Here is a 24,359-nt window from a genome sequence, read left to right as displayed (position 1 = left end):
TGTAGAAATAGCAATGGAGGACCAACAAACCCTCATTTATATTTGTAAACACTTCTGTGTCCATTATTAATTTTCCCTTGAATCCCTTCCCTTGAATCTCTATGCATTTCTGTATGTATGACTGTATACTGTTGGGATAATCTTGCTGTTATGGGTATGATGTAGATGAAAGGGCACCCAATGTTTAATGTAGTTGCCAAATCATTTACTTAACCTGAGTGGATCCAGTTACTCTTTTTAGGCCTGAGTCATTAAGGAAAGTAATGCAATAAAAAAGAGTAGCTTTGAACCTGGGCAAAACCATGTTACATTTGAGGGGGAGGTAAATTTAAAATCTGTGGACAGATTTATAGTTGGGGTAGGGCATGTTCTAGATCAACTTTACATTTCAGTGTAAAAATAAAGCTAAGTATTTGTATGCTAGTTGAAAAAACAGCCAGTATTTAATTTGTGTGCAAAATAATAAACTAATTTGTACCCCTCGATTGGTGCCAATTAGCTTGGTGTTGAACTAAATGCTGTGGTCAGATGCCATAAAGAATGAAACATGCTTCATACATTAGAGTGGATTTTTCTTCATGACACGCAATTGAAATTTTTTGAAGGCCGAATTAAAATTAATCTGCAGAAAATGTACAATGGACAATGTGGTGAAATTGATTAATGAATTTAAAAGAGTAATGTTCATGTTGTAAAAATGTATATGTTTTGAGTATTTTTAGAAACACACATTGGCAATAATTTGTTTTAGTATAGGTGCCAATTAGATATATAAGCAGCACCATTATTTATGCTAACGTTTCCGTTTTTCATTATGTAGTGAGGTGGCACTGTTTGGGCAAATAGGTATGCATCTTGTGGTGTGCTTGGGAAGTATTCTTTTTTAAAGTAATGAATGCTCTTAAAGTATTGTACTAGGTGGATATGTCTAGCAAGTACAGATAGGGTAATAAGCTGTCTCCCAACTTTTGTTAGTATAGTGATCTTATTTCAGCCTCATAAGCAGAGATGAGGATTGGCAATATACATGAATAAATAATAAATGATAATAATAAACGCCAATAGCTCCTTTGGTACTCCCAGTTGTCCAAGGATTGTTAAAGGGGAATTACCAGTAAATGCTACTATTTGTGATTGTAACTTGCGTCATGAGCTCTTACAGATCACTGACCCGACCTCTGACTATATTAACCTTTGTCTTCCCTTTTGTTCTGTTGTCACTTAGTACACAGCAGAATTGCATACCTTGCTTATTTTTTTTATTTTATATATCCTTTAGCCCTAATGTGACTCCCAACCTATTGGAACCCAAGAGATTTGAGTAGGTTTTCTCCATTGTACAAAATAGCCATATCGTCACATCCCCTTTTTATTTAATTTAGTGCTATAATAAACCCAGAACACATTGGGCCTGATTCATAAAGGCACGTATAATGAGCGCAGCATGCATTTGTTTTAAAAAGCACATAAATACAAAAAATGCAACAAGGAACAGATCTGAATATACGTGCACTGATGAATTTGGGTATAGGTCTGCTCTGCTCTAATACACAAGACACTGCAGAATACATCCAATGCCTATGTGGAATATACATTGGCAAAAGAACACACAGGGAAAAGAAACTATTCAAATAATGTCACCTGTTAAAGATATAAGCATTAATAACTAAACATGTTTTTTTTTAAAAAAAAAAAATATTTATTTTTCTCCGTGAAATACATTTATTAGTATGTTCTAAATGTCTGCTGAACATAAAATACTTTTTTTTTACAGTTGCTCCCGATTGCAAACACTTTTTATAGCATGCATACAAGACTGTCATACTAGTAATTGGAACTTAGACTAGCCCTGTAGTTGGTTCAAGAGATATGGCAGAAAAACACATACCTTTGAGATACCCAAAGCTTGAACTGGTCATGGCTGGGTGAGCTTGAGTTTATCACAACTTTACTGTACATTGGCAACGGGCAAATGCCCCTTGCCGCCCCATTCCCTCCCAGAAATCGTAGGCTGTAGTAAGTGTCCTTTGCATATGATAAGATGAATTGAATGGAGCTGCGTTTAGTTACGTATGGTCCAGTTCTGGGCATGCGCAGCTGAAATATGCGTACGATATGCACAAAATCAGCATTTACGCTCCTTGATGAATCAGTTCTGTTGCTTATGCAGTTGTCATTACCCAAACACTGTAGGTGTTCAAATACCCAGGAAATACGGACATGCTGGCGGCAGTTGGAGATGTCTGTATTTTAGATCAGCTCTGTACCCTACCTCCCACAAAATCATCCTCCCACGAACTTCAAACAGATAAAAAAATTGTGAAGGCAGTGGGAAAGTACACACCAAAGACAGGGTTGTTCTGAAGATCTACTGGATACCACTTCAGTTCTACTGCTAGTCCTAATGAGCTCAACTGTCATTGCTGTTGCCATCTCTGTTCCTCTTTTGGTAATATTTACTACCACCTTGGTAACAACAGCTATCACTGAACATCATGGAGAAAATTTTCTTGGCGTTGTTTCCAGCAGAAAGGATGGTTGTAAAGGAAAGAACTTCAAAATGGCTGATACCTAAAACAGCATCTGAGCAGCACACAAACAAAAGACTTTTCTAGAACCAGAAGAGGAAGGGGGTTCACTTGGGATAAATGGTTAAGGACAGTTATGGTTGACAGCATCTTACTGTTTTAAGATTTCTACAGTGACTGGTTCATGTTTTGTGTCTTCGCCTTATGCTGTACATTTATTTACAACATATTAATCGGCACTGTAAAAGCGTTTGTGTACAGCACATCATAATAACATAAAAGATGTTGCAATACATTTGTTATCACTGCACTCTTACTAAGATACCTCATTTAATCCTCCCTTATGTTATGTCTTCCCATTTTAATGTAAAATACAAAATAATGTACAACACAAATGCTGTATGGAACCCACAATAACAAATTGTATATGTGTCTGTATATTATATATATATTATTTTCTAACTTATAACATACTGTAACAAAAGGAGACATTTAGATGGCAATATGCAGAGAAAGCAGGGAAGTAAAGTAAAACATTTGTGCCGCAATGCACCTAGATTGAATGTAAAGACCTATGTGTAACAAACAATAGTTTAAGTTTGGTTAACTTACATGATAGAGAAATCCTTCCTCTCAGCAAACAGATAGGGTGTGTCTCTTTAGTGCAAACAGAGCCAGTGATGGGGCGTTTCCTTATAAAGAGAAGGTGGGTGTGTCACCTGTCCATCAAGCTAAGGCTGGGGGAGGAGTATCGGGTATAAAAGCTTGTTTGTATCATTTGTGCACGGAGACCAACGCTGGGGTAGCTGGCTGGTCCGGAGAGAGAGCTGGGGGTAAATGTATGAATCTCCGGATTCTTCATCTCCGGCGTGTTCAGCCTCTTCAGCGCTTAAATTTAAAGCGGCGCTGCATTGTAAAGGGAAACTTCCCTTTACAATGCAGCGCCGCTTTAAATTTAAGCGCTGAAGAGGCTGAACACGCCGGAGATGAAGAATCCGGAGATTCATACATTTACCCCCTGGTTTATGTATAGCTAGCGTTTAGGGTCTCCATAATTGCTGTGAAAGTATACGGTGTCAAAACATTTACCATCCTGACAATAAAACTACATAAAAAAGGAAGAAGTTGTTCGCGTGTGCTTCAGCAGTAGTGGGCTCTTGCCATAAGTGGTGTCAGGAGTGGGATACTCCGGGAAGCAAGTTTCCGCTACCCAACACGCGCAGACGTCAACATGGAGGAAGTACTGAGAACCCTCGTGAATGTGGCCGCTGCGCAGCAACAGCAGCAAGCTCAGATGCTACGAGTTGCCGAGGCACAGGTGGAAAACACAAGGCTCTTAAGACAAGAGTTAAGCCAGGTGAGACATGACAGAAATGAACCACTTGGTCCTGTTCTCCAGAAAATGTTGCCAGGTGATGACATAGAAGCATATCTGATGTCCTTTATAAGACTTGCAAAAAGGGCAAAATGGCCTCCTAAAGATTGGGCTGAGAGGCTGGCGCCATATCTGACTGGTGAAGCTCAGCAAGCGTATATGGATCTAGATGAGGAACGGACCTCTGATTATTTGTGCCTAAAGTCAGAGATATTGGCTCGCATTGGAGTTTCCGGGCCAGGCCGAGCCCAGCGCTATCACCAATGGCGCTATGATAAAGAAAAACCGGTCAGAGCGCAAGTGGCTGAGTTTTCTAAAATTTTAAAGAAATTGCTGCAGCCTGAGGAGAATTCGCCTTCTCGGATTATTGAAGTTCTGGCGATAGATCACTGCATCCAGGGGCTGAACCGCGATTTGCAAAGGTGGGTTCTGCAATCAGACCCACAAACTTATGAAGAGCTTGTCACCGTGGTAGAAAGGTTTTGTGCGCTACAGCAAATGACTAAAGAACCTGCATTTGTGCCAAAGCCGCTGCCACGCCAAAAGCCAGGTTTGACAATCCTTGCTAAGGACAGAGGGGCAGGTGCAAAGCCGTCTAATCTGAAGTGTTTTGAATGTGGTGAGCCAGGCCACTTTAAGGCAGAGTGTCCTAAACTACCCGAACCCATGGACTGTTCCGTGGCACATATCGGGCAGCTTTTCCAAGCTGTTTTACCATGAGTCCCACATCAGGAAGTCCTTGTTTGTTCGGGTGACTGTGCAAATCAACCAGAACCTTGTTCTGGCCTTGGTTGACTCGGGGAGTGAACTCTCATTGGTTTCCAGCTCTGCCTTACCCGAAACCATAATTTCTCGGTTGCCCAAGGTGAAGGTTCTTTGCGTACATGGCACAACAGAGGAGTATGAAAGAACAATACTACCAGTCACACTCAAAGACAAAACTGTTATGGTGGAAGCTGCCATAGCACCTAAACTCCCATATCCACTCATTTTGGGGCGAGACTTCCCACTATTTAATGATGTCCTCGGTGAGCGGATCCGGCCGGACATGCCGGCAACTCATGCAACGGTCGGAGGCCCGGTCTTGAAGGAACCGCCTAAAGATCCACAACATCTGGACATCGATCTTTGTGAACCGCCAAACCGGAATGCCATCCTGGGAGTCACAGCAGGAGTTCCACAAAAGCATCCACCTGCGGGGAAACATGGACAGTCCAAACTAGCATTGGTCGGTGATGTCGCAGATGAGCCCACCCCGCTTGTCAGTGAGGATACGGACTGGTCCGCAATACCAATTTTGTTTCCTCTGCAGGACTTTGCTCGAGACCAACTTAATGATGCCACTTTGGAACATGCCTTTAAAAGTGTGCCTGAGGTAAATGGGGTAGCGAAAGCCGCCCAGCCTGCAGAAGGTATACCATATTTTATTGTTAAAAATTATTTCCTGTATAGAGTTGCTAATGTGCAGGGGGAAAAAGTAGAACAATTAATGGTTCCTCAGGTCCATGTAACCCTAGTGTTAAAAGCAGCACACACACATGTCTGTGGGGGACACCTAGGGGAGGATAAAACACAGGAATGAGTTCTGCTTAGGTTTTACTGGCCCGGGGTACACATGGCAGTCAAAAAGTATTGCCGGTCCTGTCCCATTTGTCAGAGAACCTGTCCCAAACCCATGTACAGGGCACCTCTCATTCCAATACCAATAGTACAAGTTCCCTTTGAATGGATAGCTATGGACCTTGTGGGGCCGCTGGAAAAATCCGCACGTGGGCACCAATATATACTAGTGGTGCTTGACTATGCAACCGGGTATCCAGAGGCAATTCCCCTACAAAACATAAAGTCCAGCACCATAGCTAGAGAACTTGTATTGATGTTTACATGCTTGGGAATACCCAAAGAAATTCTCACAGATCAGGGTACTCCATTCATGTCTAAACTAATGAAGGTCATGTGCCAGTTGCTAGGGGTTAAAGTGCTTCACACCTCTGTATACCATCCACAAACAGATGGCTTGGTGGAATGCTTTAACCGCACATTAAAGCACATGCTCAGGAAAGCAGTGGCTCAAGAGAAAAAAGATTGGGACACTCTTATTCCCTATTTGATGTTTGCCATCCGTGAGGTACCTCAAGCTTCAACAGGGTTTAGTCCCTTTGAGTTATTGTTTGGGAGACAGCCCAGGGGTATCTTGGATATTTTAAAAGAAGGGTGGGAGCAGCAAGGTCCCAGGGAGCCAAATATGGTACAATTTGTGTCCCAAATGTATGAGAGGCTAGGAAAGATAGGGCCCATTGTGCAGCAACATGTAAAAGAGGCTCAGGAACAACAGAGAAAAAGTTATGATAAAAGTGCTGTTGTTCGATCTTTCAAGCCTGGGGACAAGGTCTTAGTCCTGGTTCCCACACAGGAAAGCAAACTTTTCGCCCATTGGCAGGGTCCATATGAAGTTCTAGAGGCTGTCGGTCCTGTCACTTACAGAGTCCGCCAGTTAGGTAGGAGAAGGGAGGAGCAAATATATCATGTTAACCTCCTTAAACCTTGGCATGATGGGGAAACCTCTACTCAGGTAGTGAGTACTGCCATTGAAAAGTCCGAAGTGCCCATAGAGCCAGCTATGTCCATTCAGCAGAGATAACAGACTGAAGAAATGATTCGCCGGAACAGGGATGTCTTCTCTTCCATTCCTGGGCGCACTACCTTAATCGAACATGACATTGTCACTGCGCCAGGAGTCATTGTAAAGCAGAAGCCGTATCGTATTCCCGAAGCCAGACGGGTAGACGTGAGAAAGAAAGTCGAGAAGCTGCTCCAGTTAGATGTGATTGAAGAGTCCACTAGTGAGTGGAATAGTCCCATTGTGCTTGTCCCGAAATCCAATGGGACAATTAGGTTCTGCAATGACTTTAGGCGCCTAAACAGTATGTCGCAGTTTGATGCCTATCCGATGCCACGTGTGGATGAACTAGTGGAAAATCTTGCTGGTAGCAATTATTTGACAACCCTTGATCTAACAAAGGGTTATTGGCAAGTTCCCCTGACTTCCACGGACAAGCCAAAGACTGCATTTTCCACCCCTATCAATATAAAGTCCTACCCTTTGGGTTGCATGGGGCCCCTGCCACCTTCCAAAGGGCCATGAATAAATTGCTACGACCTCACACAGCTTATGCAGCCGCTTACCTGGACGATATAGTGATTTATACCCCTGACTGGGGATCACATTTAGCCAAAGTTGAGGCGGTCTTAGCTTCATTAAGGTCAGCAGGGTTAACAGCTAACCCAGAGAAATGTGCCATAGCCATGAGAGAAGCCAAATATTTGGGGTACGTTGTTGGTCGAGGGCATGTAAAACCCCAGCTAGATAAAGTGGAGGCAGTCAAAAATTGGGCAAGACCAGTTAAGAACCTTTTTAGGCTTAGTCGGTTACTACAGGCGGTTTGTAAGCCACTTCGCCACTAGAGCTGCTCCACTAACAGACATGTTAAAAAAAGTTGTCCAGATAGATTAACCTGGTCTGACTCTGCAGAAACCGCCTGGTCTGATCTTTGGTTAGCTCTTTGTTCCTCCCCAGTGCTACAAGCACCGGATTTTACCCGGAGGTTCTTCCTCCAAACTGATGCTTCTGGTGTTGGCTTAGGTGCAGTCTTGTCATAGGAGAAGAATGGAGTAGAAAATCCTGTCCTGTACCTAAGTCGTAAGTTGCTTCCAAGGGAACAAAAACATGCCACTGTGGAGAAAGAATGTCTCGCCATAAAATGGGCTACAGAAGTTCTGCGCTATTATCTCCTAGGCAGAGAGTTCACCTTAATAACAGACCATGCACCATTGAGATGGATGCAGAACAACTGGGAGGTAAATGTCAAGGTAACCCGCTGGTTCTTGGCACTGCAACCTTTCAAGTTCTCAGTAGAACATAGACCTGGAATTCTACACAAAAATGCAGATGCGTTGTCACGAAAATATGCGCTCCTCGTGAAGTCCGCGTCCCCCTACTTGGAGACGCTAGGGGGAGTGATATGTAATAAAAGGAGGCATTTAGATGGCAATATGCAGAGAAAGCAGGGAAGTAAAGTAAAACATTTGTGCCGCAATGCACCTAGATTGAATGTAAAGACCTATGTGTAACAAACAATAGTTTAAGTTTGGTTAACTTACATGATAGAGACATCCTTCCTCTCAGCAAACAGACAGGGTGTGTCTCTTTAGTGCAAACAGAGCCAGTGATGGGGCGTTTCCTTTTAAAGAGAAGGTGGGTGTGTCACCTGTCCATCAAGCTAAGGCTTGGGGAGGAGTATCAGGTATAAAAGCTTTGTTTGTATCATTTGTGCACGGAGACCAACGCTGGGGTAGCTGGCTGGTCCTGAGAGAGAGCTGGTCTATGTATAGCTAGTCTCCATAATTGCTGTGAAAGTATACGGTGTCAAAACATTTACCATCCTGACAATAAAACTGCATAGAAAGGAAGAAGTTGTTTGCGTGTGCTTCAGCAGTAGTGGGCACTTGCCACAATACATTTTCAATAACATAATCTTACACACAGAACACATAACAGCTCAACATAGGTGGTACAATATCCGAGTTAACATTAATTTATCTATTCTTGTGTCTCCTATATGCAGGGCCGCCTTCAGAAATCATGGGGCCCAGTATGGGCCCCCCGTGCCACCCCCCATGAGCAACAGCGCAACACATACTTACCTGGGGGCCTGCTGTCTTGCAGTCCGCTGGTCTCCGCTACTCTGTCTTCAGCCTGGCTGTCACCGTGACAGCCAGATCACATGATCGCAGGGGGAATGATTCCTCCACCCCTGCGATCGCATCCTGGTGCCTGGCTGTCACGGTGACAGCCAGGCTGAAGACAGAGTAGCGGAGACCAGCGGACTGCAAGACAGCGGGCCCCCAGAAAAGTATGTGTTGCGCTCTTGTACCAGGCCCCCTGGTGAGCCCGGACCCGGTACAACAGTACCCCCCGTACCCCCCTGATGGTGACCCTGCCTATATGACTTCTAAGGCAGTGTGTACATACAATTCCTATGTTGCATAATAATTCCCATGTTGCTCATTATCATCTCAGCATAACTATCTCAGACTCAATCCATCAATTACAACCCTAATCATATCAATCTCAGCATGTGCTCAACTGCAAATAGCACAGCAATCTATTTACTACAATACTATTAATAATTTCTAATGTTTTCATTTGTCATAATATTACCATCCTGGTTTCACTATGCTCCTATCATCATCATCATCATCAGTTATTTATATAATCTCCACTAATTCCGCAGCGCTGTACGGAGAACTCATTCACATCAGTCCCTGCCCCGTACTCCTGATCCCGTATATTTCTATTCAGATAATATTGCAGTCCTTGTCCCCATAATATCCATACATTACTTCAATCTCAGCATTATCTATTAATATCACAATCACCACTATCCCCATATAACGGCCACCAAAACAGCTCTGACCCGTTGAGGCATAGACTCCATAAGACCTCTGAAGGTATCCTATGGTATCTGATACCAAGACGATAGCAGCAGATCCTTAAGTCCTGTATGTTGCGATTTGGGGCCTCCATAGCTCTGACTTATTTATCCAGCACATCCCACAGATGCACGATGGGGAATTTGGAGGCCAAATCAACACCTTGAACACTTTGACATGTTCCTCAAACCATTCCTGAACAATTTTTGCAGTGTGTCAGGGCACATTATCCTGCTGAAATAGGCCAATTCTATCAGGTAATAAGGTTGCCATGAAGGGCTGTACTAGGTCTGCAACAATGTCTAGATAGGTGGTACGTGTTAAAGTAACATCCATATGAATGCTAGGTCCCAAGGTTTTCGCAGCAGAACATTGCCTAGAGCATCACACTGCCTCCGCCAGCTTGCCTTCTTCCCATAGTGCATCCTGGTGCCTTTCACCCTTATCTCCAGTGAAAGGCAATCTTAGTGCTTCAGCATACCGTCATTTTGGACAATGCTATGCTTCCAACATTGTGGCAACAGTTTGGGGAAGGCCCTTTTCTATTCCAACATGACTGTGCCCCAGTCCACAAAACAAAGACTACAAAGACATCGTTTAATGAGTTCGGTGTAGAAGAACCTTTGGGATGAACTGGAACAGAGATTGCAAGACAGGTCTTCTCATCCAACATCAGTGCCTGACCTCATAAATACTCTACAGAATGAATGGGCATAATTTCCCACAGAAACACTCCAACATCTTGTGGAAAGCCTTCCAAGAAGAGTGGAAACTTATCACTGCAAAAGGGGGACTAACACCATATTAAAGTATATGTATTTTAATACAATATCATTATTTATTTACGCATAATTACCGTTAGTATTATAATCTATTCAGTGAGGAGGGAGGAGGATGCTGGGTTCCGGGCGCCACCGGATTGTTAAGTTTTTTTTTTTTTTTTTTTCCTGGCCACTGCACCCCTGTGACAGCACCGCGGCACCCCTGGGACAACACTCCAGCACCCCGCGGTGCACACTTTGGGAACCGTTGGTCTAGTGCATAATAGACAATGAAAGCATATACCTGATTGATTGCTATAGTTTAAGTAAAAACTAACATATTTAAGAATTCTTAATAAATAACCCACATTGTAGTAAATGGAATCTGTACAAGAAAAAACCACAACAAAAAAGTTTGTTAAGAGTGTAAATGCCATTTGTAAGGAATTGTATTCATCAAAAAAGTATTGTGATTTTTTTGAGATATGAAACAAGCACTTTAACATATCCGTTAAGTACACATTTTATGTAATTGCAAAGAGCAGCAGTGGAGTAACTGTTAAATCCTGTTGAGATGGAGTTTTTTCTAGTTTAGACTTTAACATTCAAAAATAAAATACAGTCAATTAAATGAATAACTATTTATTGTGTATATCTTGAAAATTAGTAATATGTTAACATAATACATTTTTGTTTGTTTAGATGACAAGAATAATATTAAAACAAATGAAACAAAGGTAAGATGTGTATTATTTTCCAAATTACAATAGACACATACATCATATGTGATCCATGCGAACATGAAAACATTATTTTTTTCATGTAAATAGCCCCTGTACTAAATACCCTCCCTTCCCAATAATAGTACATTAATACAAAATAGCACATTATGGATGTCCCCAACCAAAGCAATTTACTGAAGCTAAAGCATAATTGTGCCAGACATTTGGATGCAATGAGTGTAAAAGTAAAACATATTTTGTGGAAAATGTAGCTGTTTTGTGGTGACAGTGCAGTTCATGATGTACTTTAACTTTATTATTTTTTATTTTTTTGCTTTAGTTCATTTGTAGTTTTTAATCTTCCCTCGTAATCTTCTTTTAGTTTCTTAATTTTTGTCGTACATGTGTCAACCATATTGTGTGTTCCTCTCTTCTGTGCATGGCAAGTCTGTAATTCATTATTACTTTTTCATGATAAATATTCTAGTTGGTTACATGATTTCACTAAGAAGGAGAGACAAAACCGGTCATGTATATGTCACCTTTACTCCAACAATTTCTAAGTTCCTTTAACCTAGATAACAATGTTGTAACCGCAATATAGAATATATAAACATTTTACAAGATAAAACATAAATCACTGTTTTGTGCATTCTTGGTAAACGTTGTTCATTTTTGTTCCAGGAGAAAAGGTCTTATTTTGAATATATCTTCTGCTTTTGGTAGCTTTCCTTGCCCACTGTATGCTATCTATTCTGCTTCCAAAGTAAGTATACTAATTAATTAGAGCATAAAATATATGAGACTTCTGTATATCAAGTATATATACATATTACAGTAAATTCCACCCTAAACTAAAAATTTAGCTAGAGTGTAATGTTCTCAGTTTTAAAGCTACAACCAGATTCCAAAGGGTTATTCACCTGGAGTCCGTCACTCGGGCTAATACCCAGGGCCGAATTAAGGGGGGGGGGGCACAGGGCCCTCCTCTCTAAGAGGGCCCTCTGCCGCCTGCCGTCCGCTGATCGGATCACCTTGATCCGAATCTTCTCCTGCTTGTGCAGCTGTGGGAGCCCCCCTGATGCAGGCGCACACAGATAAAAATCCTTGGCAGCGGGCCAGATGTACAGCAGCACCACGGCTGCTGTACATTCTAATATGGCCGAAACGGAGCTGCTGCGCATGCGCAGTGGCAGCAGCTCCTTCCAGGCAAGGACCACTGTGAAAGAGACAAGAGTGTGCTGATCGTGGCTTCCTAGGTGAGTCACAACTTAACTGGCCAATCTTAGTTTGTAATAATAGTTCATTTAAATATATATTACACCAGTGGTTCCCAAACTTTTGCAGTTCACGGCACCCTTAGAGTCTCCAAATTTTTTCAAGGCACCCCTCCAAAATAATTACTGAGCAGTCCTGTTTTAGAAGTAGTTGGGTCAAAAAAATGTAATAAGTATTTAGGTCAGGACAGAAATACTTATTTAGTTGTATGCAAAAATGCCCCCTCTGCATCCAGTCACTCTGCCCCCTCTCACGCTGCCCCCTCTGATACTGCCCCCTCTCACTGCCCTCTGTCATGCTGTCCCCCTCCTCTGTCACGCTGTCCTCCTCCTCTGCCCTCTGTCACGCTGTCCTCCTCCTCTGCCCTCTGTCATGCTGTACCCCTCATCTGCCCTCTGTCCCCCTCCTCTGCCCTCTGTCACACTTCCTCCTCTGCATCCAGTCACTCTGCCCCCTCTCACGCTGCCCCCTCTGCCCTCTGTCACCTCTCACTGCCCTCTGTCACGCTGTCCCCCTCCTCTGCCCTCTGTCACTCTGTACCCCTCCTCTGCCCTCTGTCCCCCTCCTCTGCCCTCTGTCACTCTGCCCCCTTTGCCCCCAGGCACTCTGCCCCCTCTGCAGCCCTCTGTCACGCTGCCCCCCTCTGCTGCATGCTGTCCCCCTCTGCTTTCCTGCTGTCCCGCTGTCCTCCTCTGCTGCCCCGATGTCCTCCTCTGCTGCCCTCTGTCCTCCTCTGCTGCCCTCTGTCCTCCTTTGCTGCCCTCTGTCCTCCTCTGCTGCCCTCTGTCCTCCTCTGCTTCCCGCTGTCCTCCTCTGCTTCCTGCTGTCCTCTGTCCTCCTCTGCTTCCCGCTGTCCTCTGTCCTCCTCTGCTGCCCGCTGTCCTCCTCTGCTTCCCGCTGTCCTCCTCTGCTGCCCGCTGTTCTCCTCTGCTGCCCTATGTCCTTCTCTGCTGCCCGCTGTCCTCCTCTGCTTCCCGCTGTCCTCCTCTGCTGCCCTATGTCCTCCTCTGCTTCCCGCTGTCCTCTGTCCTCCTCTGCTGCCCGCTGTCCTCCTCTGCTGCCCTATGTCCTCCTCTGCTGCCCGCTGTCCTCCTCTGCTGCCCTCTGTCCTCCTCTGCTGCCCTATGTCCTCCTCTGCTTCCCGCTGTCCTCTGTCCTCCTCTGCTTCCCGCTTTCCTCCTCTGCTGCCCGCTGTCCTCCTCTGCTGCCCTCTGTCCTCCTCTGCCCTCCTTCACTGCCCTCTGTCCTCCTCCGCTTCCCGCTGTCCTCCTCCGCTTCTCCCAGCCATAAAAAAAAGAAAAAGCACATAAACTTACCAATCCGCCGGGCGCCGGGACCCAGCAGCCTCCTCTCTCCCGCAGCTGTCACTGACGTCGATATTCAGTGACAGCTGCGGGAGAGAGGAGGCTGCTGAGTCCCGGCTCCCGGCGGATTGGTAAGTTTATGTGTTCCTTTTTTTTTTTTATTGCTGGCCCGCGGCACCCCAGTGACAGCGCCGCGGCACCCCTGGGAGCCGCGGCGCACAGTTTGGGAACCACCGTATTACACCGTTTATATTGATTTAAAGAGGTAATGAAGAGAATAGGAATAGGTATGTTATAGAAGAATCCTCTACTTTATTGATCATTATTAAAGTAATACTGAAGCCAGCCACTTGTTTTAAAGCTTAGATTTCAGTCATGTATAATATATATATATATATATATATATATATATATATATATGTGTGTGTGTGTATATATATATGTATATATATTATATTTTATGTGCAGTATCGTTGCTAGTTTTCATGTGCGGCATCAACGGTATTTTTAAATTTTTCATGTGCGGCATCAATGGTATTTTTCATGTGCGGCATCAATGGTAGTTTTCATGTGCGGCATCAATGGTAGTTTTCATGTGCGGCATCAATGGTAGCTTTAATGTGTGGTATTAATGGTAGTTTTCATATACGGTATCATTGCTAGTTTTAATGTGCAGTGTTAATGGTATTTTTCAATTTTTCATGGGCGGTATCAATGGTAATTTTAATATGCAGCCTTTTAGTAAGAGGAAGCATTGATTTTTCTTTTGTAGACAACCTAGACGAGCCCCCTGGGAGCGCTGTAAGGGGGGTATTCAATTGACGGCGGGATCGCCGAGAGTCCTGCGCTCAAAAAATATTACCGTTAATACGGTAATCCTGCGCGTAAATAACGTTAATACGGTAATTTACTTTCTGGATTTCAGCTCGCAGCGCAGGGAGCTGCGAGCTGAAATTCAGCGAGTAATTACCGTATTAACGGTAATATTTTTAGAGCGCGGGGTTTTTGGCGATCCCGTCGTCAATTGAATATGCCCCTAAGTGTCATACTGTGGGCTTTATGCGTCATAATGCAGGATGCGCATTATGCAGGATGTGTCAATGCTTATAGTCTTATACAGCCTTATACCCAATGGCGTTATATTACATGCATTTTATACAGTGGTGTTACAAGTACCTGTTATAATATTCATATCTATTACATCCAGCGATCTTATATATGTGTTTATATTTTACCTTATCACCTAGTTTTGCATAGACTTGGTTGTGATGTGTTGTGTCTGCTTCCCATGATGGATTAGCTGATGTGACCGCAGTTTAACAGTTATATCATAATAACTTTCAAGTAGTACTTCTTTTCATAATTTGGGTGATAAATATAATGTTGGCAGATATCTCAGGAATATTAAAATAATAGCATTGCATTGCAAAAAGTGTCTTGCGGCAGCTGTACATTTTTCTCTTACCATATCAATTAGGTGTGTAGTCAACGACCAGTCTGGCATACCTATGGCAGTGCTCTGAGAGGTACCTATGCATTTTGCAGAGTCCCTAGCACCAGAGTAGGATTAAGGGAGGGCCCTGGGATGCACCAGGTTCTGCATGGTTCTTGCTGCTGCCCCCAAATGCCGGTATACAGGGGACAGCACAGGGTCCTCCATTTAAGTGCTTAGTCGGCACTATTCGCCTAAGGTGCCATCGCGCTGGTATTATAGTGATACCATGCATGTATGCAGTTAATTTTTTTTAAGCCTTCTGGGCATAATGATGACACAGCTGCTGTCGCAAAACTGTGACTGTGATGAGGAGCCGCTCTGCCTTCCAGGCTTAAGGTATGTGAAGATCTGCAGCTGAGGGGATAGATGAGAATTGGGGGGGGGGGTGGTAGTTGAGAACCACGTTGATGAGGAGGGAAATGAGGTGAAGATGGAGACAGAGAAGAGGATTGAGGAGGCAATGTGAATGCTAAGTAGGTGGAGAATGAGGAGTGAGAGGGAAGATAGAAAATGTGTTTGAGGGGGATAGAGGTGCAAGATGAAGAAGGGGATTCAGGAGGGGGACGTGGGGATACAAGTGTAGAACAGAGAGTTAGGATGTGGTGCTAAGACCTCGATTTTCTATTTTCTCTATAGCAGCTTTAATTGTGGACCCTCTCTCCCTGCCCCTGAAAAGTCGCATTTAAAAAAGTTGGCATCTTAAGAGATTGAAGAAAATGACACAGTAAAATTGTAAAGTTACAATCGTGCCATGGATGTTAACTAATGTCTCACTTTCTGTAACCACATGGACAATTGCACTGCCTATCAGGACACTGCCAACCACAATTTACCACCTCTTTTTACTGCCACTCATTCCATTAGCTTCCCTCCTCTGGACATACACTAACTTTATATGCAAATGCATGGCGAGGCCCTGTATGTTAATATTAAGCAAACAAAATAAAAATGACATAAGACACCTTCATGCTAACTGCTGTCACAGACATTAGCATCTGTTGCCTTGCCACACTCCACGCCTGCTAATGCTTGGTTGGACTAGGATGGAAGGGATGACCGATATATACATACACATGCGAAGATAATTTGATAATTATATGGGTCAATTGACATGATGGAGGACGAGCTGTCTGGGTGCAGGCTGCAAAAACAGAAAGCGGAAATAACATGTAGGAGAAAACAGGATAGTCTGTCATCTGTCTTGAATCTGGTGGGGCAGTCCTGAATTTGGGTGACTGTGCCACTTAGTCAGAATGGACAGTTGGGAGGTATGTCCCGCTTCATACTTCTCTGTTTGTGAAGGGGGAGCTGCGTGCACTTAATACTAGTGAACATAATATTGCCTGCGTATTTGTATAAAATTATAGCCATATCACACCATAGGGCCCCCTCTGTTTTAAGTGCCCCGGGCCCCCCAGAGCCTTAATCCAGCTCTGCTAATACCTCAACCTCTTCCATTCACTTATTGTTGCTCAGCTCGGTCCTATATGCACCTGTTGGCAGTGGGTTGTATGTAGACATCAACCTGCTTATTTAAAAATAGAAAAATCGTCCGTACTATCTTCTCATCCATTTACAGGGTTTTCTTTCAGACAGGCGGCATGTTGTTCAACAGCACTCAGCCGCAGTGTTTAGGTATGAGCAGAGCAACCATAGCCTTATGGATGATGTCAGGGGACCCACAGGGTAGCCTGAGTGTCAGACCAGGCAAGTTATCTTTTGGGACAAGGTTTCGGTGGAATTTTAGTACATAATGTGATACTAACCTTTTGAAGAAAAATTAGACTCCTTTATAAAGCACTAATTTGGTCACCCATCAGTTTCAGCACAGGTGGCTATATTTATAAACTTTCATTTGTAATTTTAAAACCCTATTGTTGAATCAGCAGCAGATCGTCCATCCAGAAATCGCCATACATGACTGTTAATTACATAAGTGTAATAACATTCTAGATAAGGAATCTGTATGCTGTGTATGGTTTGCTGTATATATAGCTGGGAAGGTCTTTCTTGCCAAGTACATGGGCGTAAAACTTTAATGCATCTCCTACTTTATTTTCATAGGCATTTGTTACAACTTTTTCCAAAGCCCTTCAAGCCGAGTATAAATCCAAAGGAATTATTATACAGGTAATATGTTCTGAAGACATCTGTCTAGTCATACATATTTTGTATGGAAATATTATTAAACTATAAGACTTTCTGTTTTTTTGTGTAAATATATGCACAACAGTTTAATTTAATTGTTTATATAAATTATATTACATGTTATATTATATAACTTAACTGACTATAGATACTGAAAAACTTCAAGCCTTGTTGATAAACACTGCAAAAAAACATTATAGACCAGTGGTGTGTTTCAGATGTTCTGAAAGTAGCACTGAAAACCATCCATGGGTCATCTATGGCTATTGTAAAAGGTCATTCTCTTATAACATAACAACCATCAAAACCAGACTGATTAATCTGCAGCATTGTTCTCCATCACAATGCATAAAACAATGCAAAGATTGTGCAGAGAAGGACTTACTAGCTACAAGCATGGACCAATCAATTCAATTGCCTGAGGTGACATTGAAAATGGTACCACTTTCATTACTTGCACAGCATTTGCTTTGGACTAGTTTGTACTATAAAAAATGTTCAAGTCGACCTGGCACTTCTCAACACATTCCCATGCGAGGTCAACAAAGTGTATATTATTCCATGTTGCAGAACATTCATTTTCTGGGCATGGTCATAAGTAGGGATTAGTGAAACAATTTGTTTATTTTCATAATTCATAGCTCTTTGGTTGTAAGGCCTCAAAATCATTTGCAGACTAATATATCTCATGCTTGTCCATTAAGATAATACTATTAATACTACTAAACTACACATAAGTGACTTTATCAATGATTAATGTTTAATAAAGTGAATTCCATATATCCAACTGCTATCCCTTAAATTAAAAATAGTAAATTAATAAAAAATGTTTTTTGCTTCATTTTCATACCATTTTCAATGAATTCTCAGCTATAGTGATTACTCTTCTGGTAGCTCCTCCTTTGACAAACATGGTCGGATGTTTGTAATATTTGCCAAGTAATTTTGGCTATGCCTTTACATAGCATGAAAAGGAAGGGACGTCAAAAACTGAATGTTTCTGTCTCAAACCTATTGATTCTTCCATTCAGACCAAAATTAATGGAAAAGAGTCAATAACAGCGTTGGATAATCAGCTCAAATTAATTTGGAAATAAAACATAAGATGTGTACTCATCTCCAGTCACAACTCTCTATCACCAGGATGAGAAGATTCCTTTGTAATACAATACAGTTTTTGTAACATATTATCAACTTAATTTGTGCATTTAAACTGTGTGTTTCCTCCTCTCAGGCAGTTACTCCATATGGTGTTTCCACTCCAATGACAAAAAATCCATCAACAAACATCATAACCAAATCTTCAAGGGACTTTGTAAGAGAGTCACTAAATCACGTTGCACAAGGAAGTGAGACGTTTGGCTGCATTGCACATGCTGCTTTGGTAAATGCACTTTAATATTGCGCATGCTGAGCATTTGGTTTACATAGTTGTTATATAATTGACATAAATTGGCAAACACCTAAAAACAAGAAACTGAATTACATTATAAATCTATTCTTGCTTTTATCTTATAGGGATGTATCATTAACCATATTCCACTGTGGGTGATCCATAGTACTAGAGTACAAGAATTTTGCCTGCACATCATTAACAGAAAACAAAACAAAGAATAAAACAGAAATGGTCTAACTGGACAGTATAATGGAGAAAATACTTTGTGTGTAAGACTTTCAGCTCTGAACCCTGATATTACCTTGACATAAGTTAGTGATCTTAAAGAGGCAAGATGGGAGCAATGAAATCATGAAATAGCTGTAACTTACATAAATCCATAAACCTCTCTTGTAATCTATGCTTTAAGATGTTGTGCATTAAATGTATTCTATAATTTTTATATATATTTCTGTATTTCTGTGTTGCTTAGTTTATAGATTTGCATTTATATACCCCCAGTATCCAGAGCTGTGGTTCTTCCACCTCACAAACCACCTACATTCTTTTGATATCCTCTTCATTTAATTGTACATCTGTAGTATATGTAAAATTCAAATAAGCATATTAATTTACAGGCTTTCTATGCAAGCATTTTTAAATTATAGTTCATCATTATTCAGCAATAATATCTTGTTATTTAGAATCAGAGACAGGATGGCCGGTGGCACATTTACCCCAGGCAAGTGTCTCCTTATCAGTCAGGACTGGCCCTGTACTCTGATAGGTGTATAGCGCTTGCCGTTCACCAATCAGTATGTCCGGAGATACCATCAGAGTGACTGGTTAATGGACAGACCTATTCACAAAACAGAATGCTTTGAACCGTCTAGTGGGTATGATGGCTTCTAGACAGTCATGTTTCCTCTGCATTGTGACATGATGTACATTGTACAGCCACCAGATCTTTGTGGGCCTGCATTGTGTAGTAGTCTCCAGAACTGTATAGTGGTCACTAGCCTGCACTGTATTTTGAATAGTAGGTATTAGAACCGTCTATATTGTATATCAAACACTAGGATGGCCTCTGAATTGTTTATCTGACACAGGTATGTTTTTTGTATTATCAGTCACTAAAATGCTTTATGTATTGCATATCACTCACTAGAATGCTCTCTGTATAGTATATTGGCCAATATGATGCTAGAATATTCTCTGTATTATATATCAATCACTAAGATCCTCTCGAAAAGATGTAGTGGTCATTAGAACACCCTCTGTATTAAACAGAGGTCTCTAGATAGCTATCTTCATTGTAAATCTCTTTGTATTGTATAGAGGTCACTAGAATGCTCTCTGAATCGCATATTGGTCATTAGACTGTTCTCTGTATAAATTGTAGTCACTAGAATGCATCTTGCATTGTCACTAGAAATCATTCTGAATTCTAAATTGCATACTAGAAATCTCTCTGTACTGTAGAGGTCAGTAGAATGTTTTCGATATTGTATCTGTCACTACAACACTCTCTATACTGAATAGTGGTCACTAGGATGCTCTATAAATTTTACAGAGGCCACTAGAATAGGCTCTGCATTGAATACTGGCCAGATGTGGCTATGTTGTCTGATTATAGCGCTTTGAAATAACAATTTTGCCTGTATTTCTTTTGTTGTGTAAAACCACACCCACATAAAGTAAACCAGACCCAATGTGTTTTAGCATTTCCCATTGTGACATGCTGCTAAAACTGTCCATTTTTTCTGTTTGCCTGCCAGATCAGATGTTGTCCTGCCTCCTCTGGTTAGATTTATCTTTTTACCAAAACAAACCCTTATTATAATATTTATTTGACCATTGTAAAAAAAACTATGCTGTTTTTATATTAAAGTTAACTTTTTGGCTTTCAGTTTCTTTTTCCATTTCTGATTGTGTTTGCTCAGATTCTTTACTTCATCATACATCTCTAAGACAAACATTACTTCTACTGTGTATATGAAAGCAAAGTAGCAACATTGTAGGGACTTGTCATTGACTCATTACCATACACTTTGGCATTCACCTCTCCCTAACACTGCTTATGCTTAATCTCAACACACGATACATCAGGCACCACTCCAAAAACACACACATTCTACTGATGTACAGACCTTGCTGCAGGTTAACCTCTTCTTCTTACCAACAGATTCACCTGTACACTGTCTCTGTAATGTCTAGTACACCAGGGCCAGAATAGTGTTTGTGGGGCTTCCAGGGCAATTAACTTGTGGCGGCCCTGCAAATAAAATTTCCTGCAGTTAGTTCAAGTCATGTCAGGGACACCCACCATGATCTGCCAGCCAATCACAGTTGGTGTCAGGTGGAGGGTGACGCGATCTAACTACGACAACCCTAAATCACTCAGTCAGCCATCCGCTCTGCTCCCCACACTAAAACAGTCTTGCGTTCTCTCCAAGTGCTACATACATACAGGGAAGGGCTCCATCACTTTATTCTTTAACAAAGGATTGGGGACAGGGCTGCATAACGAGAGTGAGAGCAGTGTAGACACGGCTATCTTAGTACATTGCATGCCGCGCTGCTGAACCAGATGGGGGAAGCGAGTGTCAGTGGGAAATATTTGTGGTTGCCCCTTGATGTGTGGGGGCCCTCAGGTGACCACTCTGGTAGCCCACCCATAATCCAGCCAGTTGCATTCCCTTTCCTGCCTGTTCAAATCCTGTGCAGGACTTCAGCTCTCATAATCTGAACTTTAGCCTCTACAAGCAAAACACATAAAGGACTTACAAACCCTTCCCTTTCCATAATAGGCTGTGTGTTTAATTTGCTGTGGTTGACAAAAGCATACATCCCTACTGTTCTGATTTAGGCAGGATAGACCCGATTTGAGGGCTGTATCCCACTTCTGATTATAACAGATTTGTCCCATGGGCCAGAAAGATGGGAGGTATGTCCCCTTCACTGTTTCTCTATAAAGCAGAACAGCAGTGTACTAGTGCCGCTCTCACCTACGACTGGCCGTACATCATTGAATGGATGGTTTTAGATGATGGGGGCTGGGGGCAGCCCAGCACTTTGGAGGGATTGGAAATGCCCCTGTGGTGTGTGATCGTGTCACCTTCTCATCATGCGCTGTCACTCCAACTTAAAAAGTTGTGAGTTATGCTCAAGGATTTGACTCACTAGGGGCTTGTGTGATATTGCCAATTGTTTGTGTGTCTATAATAGGACATCTGTAGCCTAATTGTGTAATATTGGGAGTATGCAACTTTTTATGTAACTGAAAAGGCTGCTACTTATGTTTACCTAGACTTATCTTAAAATTTTAATCTCTCAAACTATATCTCAATTATAAATATAAAGCTTATTTAATAACATGTTCTTATCCTGACCCGTCCTCTCCTCAACCTGAGCTGTTCCTCCCTCCCACAAATTAGAATAAGCCCTTTGTAGCCTGGCATTATATGAAAACAGATGTGCAGTGAAGGAGCTCTGCTCTCTACTTACTAACATAGTAAACTGATAAAAGTCTCGTTCTTTCCTATAAATACAAAATTACTTGATATAACAGAAAAGATCCAAAGTTTTACAGTCTTTTCAAATAGAAAAAATAGATATATAAAGGGGCGATTCCATTAGCTTTAAGGTTCCATAGCAGTCCTGAGCATTATGTGTATGTGCATAAAACAGCAATTACAGTAATGATAACATTGCTCACTTTTGTTCACCACTATGAGGTGTGAGCAAAAATTACTGAAGATCATTACCTGAACATCATGCGGAACATAATGCGTGATATTAATATGGAATCTCGAGGTTAATTGAATTGACCCCTTATTCTTCATTCAAAAGACCACTTTTAAACAAGGATCTTCTCTTAGGTAGAATAATCATTATCCACATGAGTTTACTAACATTAACACACAACTTAAATACATGATACTTTGAAGACGGATGGAAAAGACAGATGGAGAAGATATATGGATGTAGCTCCTGGGTTGGCTAATCTGGAATAAAAATACAAACCTAGGTAGAGGAGTACACACTAAGAATGTACTAAGCACAAAGGAAAAAATGGAAAACTAACTTGGCAACACTACTATGTAATATATTCTCTGGAATATATTATTATTATTAATTCTAAATATAATATTATTAATATTTATATAGCCTGCCCCAGTCAAGCAGGGCCCTCTTAAGAACCTCTTGGGCCCCCGGGCACAGCAGTGCACCGGGGCCCATATATATACAAAAAAAAAAAAAATGATTATATATATGGGCCCTCCGGAGGCAGGAAAAAAAAAACCCTGCAAAAAAAGAAGAAAATACTTACCGTGCTGTCAGCTGGCGATCCGGCTCCCTCCCTGGTCTCCTCCTCCGTCGCGCTCTGCAATGGATGTCGGGAGGGTGTGATGACGTCACGCCCGACATGCACTGCCAGCGCGACGGAGGAGGAGACCAGGGAGGGAGCCGGATCGCCAGCTGACAGCACGGTAAGTATTTTCTTCTTTTTTTGCAGGGTTTTTTTTTTCCTGCCTCCGGAGGGCCCCCCTGGGCTGCAGGGCCCCTGGGCACCTGCCCAGCGTGCCCAATGGGAAAGATGACCCTGCAGTCAAGAAGTACCTTTCCACATATTTCATGAATTATGGATGGGAATACAGCAGGGAAATTGTTTTCCATGTATGAAGCTGTAACCTGCACCTGAAAAACCAGGAGGGGTATTTCCTGATTTTACATAGCGTATTAAATTCATTTAAGACCATAAGAAAACAAAAAGGTAGAAAACGGCTCAGTATAGCATGTTGGCACCTAGATTGCAAGCACAGTCAAAGGTAAAGACATAGCAGAAATCACTGTTTGGGTTATCTACTCTGACTTATTGATTGACAATACCCCATTGTTGCATGCTAAAAGCTTGCTTGGATACAGTGGAGGCAAAACAAGAGAGTGATGTTGTTTTGTGCAATGGTAATAAGGAGAACTAACTGACAGTGGTTATAATGATCAAAATGAACATGCACTTAGGTGGGTAGATTCTAAGAAAGATAAGGTTGCCGAGAAGTATGTTAACACTATTTCCCATATACCTAAAGAGTATATGTGCCCCAGATATCAGAAATCCTGAGTGGATATGGCAGCATGTTCAAGTTTTCTCTCCATCCTCTCATCTATGCTATCCTCCCATTCCAGTATTTCAGACCATGTTGCTTCAATACTATTCTCTTTTATGAGGAGAAGGTAGATATAAGTGTTTTTTTGGAGAGTTTATAGCTTCACGAGAATGTGGAGACACTGCAACACACTTTTGTGCAAAGCCAAATGTGTTGCATATTTAGTGGTCAGATGTCTTGCATCCTAGGTCTCTCCCCCAACTTTCCACATCTAGCCCCTATTAAACTATCTTAGAAAATGTCAATGTAATGATGAGGAAAAGAATAATTTGACAATATCTGTCTTCTCACAGAGTTTTTACTTCCCGGGTAGTACTCAAATCAATTTTTTGAGATTTTACCTCCAGTAACCCTTGTTGCCATCAGTACCAATACCACCAATCCAAGGTATTTTGTGAAATAATAGTGTGTCCTGAATCCTGCGGAACATCCCCAATCACCATATTTCCCACCAAGGTAAGTTCAGTAATGCACAGAAATGTACTAAGTAATGTTAAGGATCATCTTTCACTCTCCTTCTGTCTGCACATACACCTAAGCATGGGTATGTGGATCAGTGTGCATGTGTATGGAGAATGGAGAATTATTACAGCACACTAGGTTAATATACAAGATTGAATACCTGTTTCATGGCACAAAAGGTACACTATTCACCACTAATGAGTGAGCATGATCAGTATAGCTTGATGCATAATCTCCTATACAGCTC

The 24,359-nt window shown here is 42.0% G+C and overlaps 1 protein-coding gene across 2 annotated transcripts in view; it reads left to right on the top strand.

Moving 5' to 3' along the window:
- Positions 1-18,913, top strand: part of HSD17B3 (hydroxysteroid 17-beta dehydrogenase 3) — a 71,570-nt gene extending 52,657 nt beyond the window's left edge. For both annotated transcript variants that reach the window (XM_075191861.1, XM_075191854.1), the window contains 5 exons: positions 10,860-10,894; positions 11,564-11,645; positions 17,021-17,086; positions 18,339-18,488; positions 18,623-18,913. In XM_075191861.1, the coding sequence (XP_075047962.1) occupies positions 10,860-10,894; positions 11,564-11,645; positions 17,021-17,086; positions 18,339-18,488; positions 18,623-18,721 (432 nt within the window). In that variant the 3' untranslated portion in view covers positions 18,722-18,913. The remainder of the gene's footprint in view (positions 1-10,859; positions 10,895-11,563; positions 11,646-17,020; positions 17,087-18,338; positions 18,489-18,622) is intronic.
- Positions 18,914-24,359: the final 5,446 nt, after the last annotated feature.

The sequence above is a fragment of the Mixophyes fleayi genome, chromosome 1, assembly GCF_038048845.1.
Source record: "Mixophyes fleayi isolate aMixFle1 chromosome 1, aMixFle1.hap1, whole genome shotgun sequence".
In the NCBI taxonomy this organism is placed as follows: domain Eukaryota; kingdom Metazoa; phylum Chordata; class Amphibia; order Anura; family Limnodynastidae; genus Mixophyes; species Mixophyes fleayi.
Note: the sequence above shows the minus strand (reverse complement) of the source record. Positions and strands in the feature narration are given on the sequence as shown.